This window comes from Eucalyptus grandis, chromosome 2 (genome assembly GCF_016545825.1).
Source record: "Eucalyptus grandis isolate ANBG69807.140 chromosome 2, ASM1654582v1, whole genome shotgun sequence".
NCBI classification, from domain to species: domain Eukaryota; kingdom Viridiplantae; phylum Streptophyta; class Magnoliopsida; order Myrtales; family Myrtaceae; genus Eucalyptus; species Eucalyptus grandis.
Window position 1 is genome coordinate 37,430,224 of NC_052613.1, and position 7,567 is coordinate 37,437,790.

Below are 7,567 nucleotides of genomic sequence, written 5' to 3' on the forward strand. Positions count from 1 at the left end.
GTGATCTTTGTGTATCTTATCAGCTAGATAATATAAATCACATTCTGCGAAAACTTTTTGCAATCCTATTTTGACAAACAAAAGATAGTAATATTTACTTTCCTCCTTACTTCAGTCCTCTTCTTGGATAAATCTTTTGTTTGTTCCTTCAGCCTTGAAAGCTAAAGATGCCCATGACAAACCATCTAATTGAAGCCTTCACCCACCACCCCACCACATATAACTTCAGGAAACTTAAATCCACTCCTTTTAATTGCTAAACTTAAACAAACATATTCATCGCAGTTTTGATGTTGCTGAACATATTCTTACAATTCTTTTTTCCTTAGATGGGGCATATAACAAAACTATGCCATAACGAATATGCATCTTTTTATAGTGGCATCTACATGGGAAAATAGGACATAACCAAAATAGCTTGCACAAAACACAATTAGGATGATGCTGCGCTTATGTGAAGAGAAACCAAGGACGCGTAGAAGCCGTCTTTGATATTAATCAGTGAGTCGTGCTTTCCTTTCTCAGTGATTACTCCATTTTTGACAACCGCAAACACGTCTGCGTTTTTTATTGTTGATAATCTGTGCGCCACTATAACTGTAGTTCTTCTATTGGCCATGACTTTGTCTAATGCATCTCGAACCACTCTTTCAGCTTCAGCATCCAATGCACTAGTAGCCTCGTCTAGAAGGAGTATCTTTGGATCCTTCACTATGGCTCGTGCAATGGCCACCCGCTGCTTCTGCCCACCAGACAACTGCACTCCACGCTCACCTACTAATGTGTCATAACCCTGCATAGTCATTGTGATATCGGTAACTAAGATTCTCAGGAAACTTGCTTAGTTTATGCTCGCTTAATCTGCCTATGTCTATCTTATATTGAGGACGAGATAAACTTGCCTGTTGCAAACTACTGATAAACTTATGGGCATTTGCCAACTCTGATGCAGCCAATATCTCCGCTTCCGTTGCCTCTCCATCCTTTCCATAGGCTATATTGGCACGGATTGTGTCATTGAACAGAACTGGTTCTTGGCTCACAAGGCCCATCTGCTGCCTAAACCACTTTAACTGTAGCTTCTGAATTTCGATCCCATCAAGGGTAATGTGACCAGAATCGGGGTCATAAAACCGTTGCAACAGAGCTATTACAGTCGATTTCCCACTCCCGCTCTCTCCTACTAAAGCAACAGTCTGAAAGAGCAAAAATCACAGTCCATATGTGCATATTCAGCATTTGTTTAGCACATCGTAATTGGCTGGAACTCAGAGAAGAATAGAAAAAGATCTTCGAAAGAAAAATCGGAAGGGTTATCAAAAAGATTTACTCTGCCAGAATGTATGGTCAAGCTAAGATCTTTGAAAATTTGAACATCCGGTCGAGAAGGATACTTGAAGCTGATGTGACAAAACTCTATTTCTCCCTTAACATTTTCTAGTGTTTCTCCAGACTCATTACTCGGGTCTAATTTTGATTCTCTGTCAATTATTTCAAAAATTGAGGCAGTTGCGCTTCTGGCTTTGGTGGAGTCCTGAGTGATGGAGCTTGAGTGAGTAATTGCATTGGCCGCATTCGTCAGGGCAAGAAACACCTGCAAAGCACAAAATAGTTAAACCATAAATTGATGTATAGAAATTAAAAATGTCCTCTCCAGCGCAGTGAACTCGTTAGTATTCCAGGGAAACTGACAAGACCAGAAAAGACAAAACTTACGCGGAAAACTTCTGAAAATGTTGTCTTGCCATCCTGGACAAGTCGAGCTCCAGCGTAGAAGCAGGTTCCGTAGGTCACAAAAAGTGAGAAACACGATAGGCCAAACCCAACTCCGCTAATCAACCCTTGCCTAATTCCTTCCTTCACTGGCCCTTCGCATTTCTTAGCATACAGTTCCATGATCTTTTCTTCAGAACAAAAAGAAGCAACTGTCCTGATGCTTCCAACTGCATCGGCAGCTACTTGACTGGCTTCCTTGTACATCATCTGTGAACAGAGGGACTTTGATTAACATCGTTAATATCTTAAAATTAATTCAATTCACCCAATCATTAGGACAGTTTTCAGTTGTTGGCTTCGTGAACACTCACGTGGACAATGACTAGACACGCATTAATCTTGTAGGACCATAAATGACGAATATGGAATGCGTACCTTGGCATCTGCGCTGAACCCTTTCATGAATTTTACCTGGACATACCCATTAACAAATATCAGAGGGAGCAAAACAAGGACGATAAGCGCCAATTGCCAGCTAGCTGCAAAAGCAATGACTAAACCAGCAACTGCAGACGCGCTGTTTTGAACGAGCTGGGATAATGCATCCCCAACTAGGGCCCGCACTGTCGCTGCATCTCCTGAGAGTCTTGCACCAATGACGCCACTGGAGTGCTCCGGCTCATCGAACCAACCCACCTCCATGTGCACCACCTTCTCAAAGCACACTGATCTTATCCGCTGGATTAATCTGCAACCTGCTATCGAGAAGAAGTACGTCCTCACTGGATATGCTACTAATGATAACAGGCCAAGAGTCATGAACATCAACGCCCAAAACTTTGAATCTTTCCTTAGTTTATGAGGCGCTTCATAAAATGTCTTGATCACATTAGATAATAGTACGCCAAAAATGGGGAATATCACACCAGCAATGATTGCAAATATAGATCCTATTAGTAGCATAGGAACTTCTGGCTTATTAAGATATGCGAGCCGATGGATAGAAACTTCTGCAGCAGTTTCTGTTTTCTCTAAGGAAGAGAACTCTGGATTTGCGGGTGCACCATCAGGGACATCTAATCCCGTGGGCAGACTGAAGTGGCTGCTGCTATTTCCCACACCTGATGATCCCCGACTTACGGACCTCAAGGACATTCTTTGACTCGATTGACTACTGTCAAGGATATTTTCTTGTTTGTTTTGGTAATCTGTTGCTTGGTGTTGCTCTTTGCTTACTTGCTGGAGGCGTATTAGATGACCATATGCTCCATCGGGATCTGCTAGCAGTTCCAAGTGTGTACCTGATTAAATTTGTGAAAATATTAGCTGCTCCACAGTAATTTGAGCTTTAAACAGGATATTCACATCAGATCAACTAGGTGGGTTTGGCTTTTATTTGCAAAATGTTATGGCTAAAAATTCGTGCTCTAGTACCTCTCTCCACTATCTTTCCTTGATGAATGACAGCGATCATATCAGCGTTCCTAACGGTGCTCAAACGGTGTGCTACAATGATGGTGGTTCGATTAGCCATTATCCTGTCCAAAGCCTCTTGTACTATCTTCTCCGATTCTGCATCGAGTGCGCTTGTGGCCTCATCTAAAAGCAAAATCCTAGGATCTTTTAGAATTGCTCTTGCAATGGCGACTCTTTGCTTCTGTCCTCCAGAGAGGTGAGTACCGTGTTCACCGACCATTGTGTCCAGTCCCTTGATGCAAAGATGAAAAAAAGTTTAGGCTCACAAATTGATTAATCTCACTTAGCTTCGAGGTAAAATGATCAATCTAAACACTTCTAGACCTTGGGCAATTTATCAATGAATTTAGCAGCATTGGCTAGTTCAGTAGCAGCTCTTATTTCTTCGATGGTTGCATTCTCTTTGCCATACAAAATATTATCCTTGATACTCGATGCAAATAACACAGGTTCCTGGCTCACAAGGCCGATCTTACTCCGTATCCATTTGAGCTGAAAGTCCTTCAGATTTACGCCGTCGATGAGCACTTCACCTGCTTGTGGATCGTAGAACCTCTCTATCAGGCTGATCACGGTAGACTTTCCGCTTCCACTTTGTCCAACCAAGGCGGCAGTCATCCCGCTCGGTATGTAAAGGGAGAATCTATTGAATATCAGCTCATAAGGTCTGGCTGGGTAGCTGAAGTAAACATCCTTAAGAGTTATATCTCCATGAATTCCATTTAACGTCTTCCCACGGGTGTCACAAGAATCAATCTCTGGCTTCCTGTTGATGGTCTCAATCATCTTAAATGCCGCGGCTTGACCAGTGGCAAATGCACTCAAGCATGGAGAAGCCTGTCCTAAGGACCTGAGAAGTAAGCCAAATCAATTCATTTATTATGAGTCTGCTGCAGCATAGACACTATAAAGCTCTATTCAATTGAGTACTCCCTCCTGGATGTAAAAATCCTATCGCTTGCATAGTTTGCAAAATAATTAATAATTAGAATTTCCTTCCAAGGAAATAACATGTATCCTCATGGAAAGTTGAATGCAACTAACATTGAACCGGCTAAGACAGCCATGATGACATTAAGTACTTCGCCCCCCGTATATCCTTTTTCCAGAATCATCTTTCCTCCAAACCATATTGCCAATGCATAACTGAAGAAGAGAATCGACATGGCTGCACCAAGACCTAATCCAGTGGCCATGCCTGCGTGAATTCCCGACTTGTATACATCCTCAAGGAACTTGTTGTAGTTTGCTATCGCCAGCTTTTCCCCGGTAAATGATGCTACCTAATTGCACCAAGCGACAGCCATCATCCCACAGTCAAAATTGTAAATCAAAAGGTTGTTTGTATTTTATCGACGTACAGTTCTAATTGACCCAATTGTTTGTTCAACAACATTTGCCGCTTTCACATAAGCACTTTGTCCCCGTGATGCCATCTTGCCTATGATCAGGGACATGAAGCCACCAGAAACCACGATGGGAGGAATGGACGATAACATGACCAAAGTAAGTAGCCACCCTTTACTAAATGCGATAACGAATCCTCCGAAGAACGTTGACATGAGCTGTATAAATTTTCCAACCTGCAGAAATCAAAGAGATGTAATAAAATAAAACACCATCACTTCCTGGGTAGCAGGAAAATTTTATGGGCTTCCTTCTCCATTAGTGCCTGGCTTTCAAGCTGAAAGGTTACCTTCTCACCCATGGCATCTTGTATAAGAACGGTATCACCAGACATTCTTCCCACAACCTCTCCTTTATTTGTTTCCTTATCAAAAAAGGCAATGTCCTGTCTCAATATCGCCCGCAGATACAATCCCCTTATCCGAGCAGCCTGTCTCTCTCCTGTGACCATCCAGAAAGTAACCTCTGACAAAACAGGCAATTCCATGGATTATTTCCGTTTTTCGGTGAAACTCCCGAATCTTTTGTTTGGGTGAGGGATATACTTACGAAGAAATGCCGTCACACCAGTAAATGCTGCCAGGTAGATAAACTTTAGAGATATCTGAATTTACAGATTATAACTGTAACATATCAGTAAGAAGGAAAGACCTGTTCCATATGAGTGACAATATCTGGAATAGATATGCACCGCCTATTTTTCATGCTTTTATTAATAATTGAGTCATGTGAAGTACTATGATGACAAGAACTTTAGCTTCTAGCCTCAGAAAATAAGCATTATGTTTCAAAGTTGTTACCTTGGAAACACGATGCACCACATCTTTGTTGTGCTGGTTAGTTCCAAATGAATCAATCAGTTGCCCGAAAAGTACCGTCATTAGGGGCATACCTAAGCCATTGCCGACAGCACCCATTGTACCAACGAGCATCAAGACCATGTCGGTGAAATCTGCGAACAAGAACAGCTTGTGGAATGGGACTGTATTAGTTTTCTCATCTTCTTTGCTCTTTTTAGCTCCGTCCTTCGCCTCTGCATGACTTATCGTATCAGTAGGCACAGGCATTTCTATATCCATGTCCAGGCTGCCCTCCACAGACATCATACCGAATAGAAGATCACCTTGTATTGCTTGTCAACTAGTTCAATGAGTATGTCCAGAATTGCATCTTCAAGACAAAGTCAACGACAGGAATCTGTACTTTACAAGACAAGCCAATAAAGCAGAACGTCAAATGCATGAAAAGATATACAAAAGTCATGTATCTGAATCAAACTGCCAGACGAGATCCAGCTACCAAGACACCAAACTCATATACCAGATGGCCCGAATTACACGAACTCCACTAGACTATAGTTCAAATGCATGTCAACTTGAATGGTATAGTCCGTCAACAATCAAAAACGAGGATCTTTTAGTAACGCAGCCATGTCCAAGTAAAGAAGGATTAAAGAATGCTGGAGACGCCAAACTTGCTAAGTAGACGAACCTTCGATCTACTTCTGCTTATGCAAAAATGTCAACCATGAACCAGGCCAAAAGGAATGAATTAAACAAAGGTTGACGAAAATGAGGAAGATAATAATGTTAACTTCTTTTATCCAGAAGCTAATAGAGGAACACTTACTCACATCACCAACTAATTCAGAGTGGTTTCTTTATCTTCCTCCTTAAACCAAAACTCTTCCTTTACCCATATAAAAGCCTGTAACCAAACTTGAAATTCAAGAAATGCTCCTTCAAGAGACGTATCGAGATTCGTAACTCTCTAGTCTTACTTACACATGTGATGTAATCCCAACAATATCCCCAATGGCCAATCACAAAGGGTCTGATCTGATCGACCCTCATCAACACCAACATAGTTTAATACCATAATCAACATCACCTAACGGAAATAAACCAAACCCAAGATGCCATTTTCTTTTCACAACATAGAGACAAAACCAAAAAAAAAAAAAAATTAATAAAAAAAAATCCTGTGAGATAGATGTACTCACCAGAGAGCTCAAAAGAGTAGCTTTTAATCCAAGTAGGAGCTTAGAAATCATCCCCTACGTCATCGAATGCTTTGAGAATTGTAAATTTAACGACGACTCCATTAAAAGCCTGCTGAGAGGGATGTGACATTGGCCACCACATTTATAAATGAGTATCTTTTCCTCGAAAAACAAATAATATTTCTAGTTTATTATCAATGTGTTGAATTTTTTAAAAGATCAATCATAGTTTAACACGGCTCTTATTAAATTAATCTTGTAAACCGTTTTTATAAGTCAACTCTTTAAGCTTATACACGTTATATAATCCCAATTAACCCGGCCAATCGCAGAAGGTCTGATCTGATCAACCACCATCGAGATCCCCATAGTTCAACACCATAATCAACATTGGCAGACTGGTATGAACAAAAGCCAAGATGCCAAAGCCAAGATGCCATTTCCTTTCCACAACAAAGAGACAAAACATAAATAAGTAGAAAGAAAAAAAAAATTGTACTGGAACAGATTCACGCAGCAGTGGCAGGCAGCTCAAAAGGATAGCTTCTAGAAATAGCAGTAGCTCCCATTAAGAACTACAAATTCAACGAGTCCCACAAACACCTGAAGGTGAAGCATTATTATGCCTCGTAATCGAAATTGATCTGTCGTTTTCTGGTCACAAGCATGGACTCTCTCTTGCCAACCATGATTTTTCATTATATTTTTACAAAAGATATAAGATGAATAGTATAAATATCCACAGCTCAAAGAGTAATACATATTTTTTCTAATCAAATTGAGTATTCATTATGCATATTTATGAAATAATATCAAAAACTCATTATCATGAGTCGGGTAATTAATATACGTGCAATATAAAAAAAGAATTATGTTTTTTTCAATAAAGGTTTTTACGTATTAGATCAATTAACAATATCAAAACCAACATCAATTGTTAATTGCATTGATTAATATCTATCAAAT

At 40.3% G+C, this 7,567-nt stretch overlaps 1 protein-coding gene across 1 annotated transcript; it reads right to left on the reverse strand.

Annotated features, from left to right (window-relative positions):
- Window positions 1-207: 207 nt before the first annotated feature.
- On the reverse strand, window positions 208-6,384 carry LOC104424627 (ABC transporter B family member 21). The gene is made up of 13 exons (XM_018865293.2): window positions 6,229-6,384; window positions 5,400-5,796; window positions 5,149-5,203; window positions 4,889-5,064; window positions 4,554-4,775; window positions 4,237-4,475; window positions 3,517-4,042; window positions 3,151-3,424; window positions 2,152-3,017; window positions 1,717-1,983; window positions 1,331-1,594; window positions 903-1,196; window positions 208-793 (listed from the first exon to the last, which is right to left on the reverse strand). The coding sequence occupies exons 2-13, from the start codon at window positions 5,703-5,705 to the stop codon at window positions 434-436; spliced, it is 3,849 nt and encodes a 1,282-aa protein (XP_018720838.2). The 5' UTR covers window positions 5,706-5,796; window positions 6,229-6,384; the 3' UTR covers window positions 208-433.
- Window positions 6,385-7,567: the final 1,183 nt, after the last annotated feature.

Bases quoted from the DNA above. Each gene is read 5' to 3' on its own strand.
- LOC104424627 (XM_018865293.2), bottom strand. From the start codon at position 5,705: ATGATGTCTGTGGAGGGCAGCCTGGACATGGATATAGAAATGCCTGTG. The intron at 3,425-3,516 runs GTCTAGAAGTGT...CTTTGCATCAAG, and splicing joins TCATTGATAAATTGCCCAAG to GGACTGGACACAATGGTCGG. The intron at 1,984-2,151 runs GTACGCATTCCA...CTCTGTTCACAG, and splicing joins GGTTCAGCGCAGATGCCAAG to ATGATGTACAAGGAAGCCAG.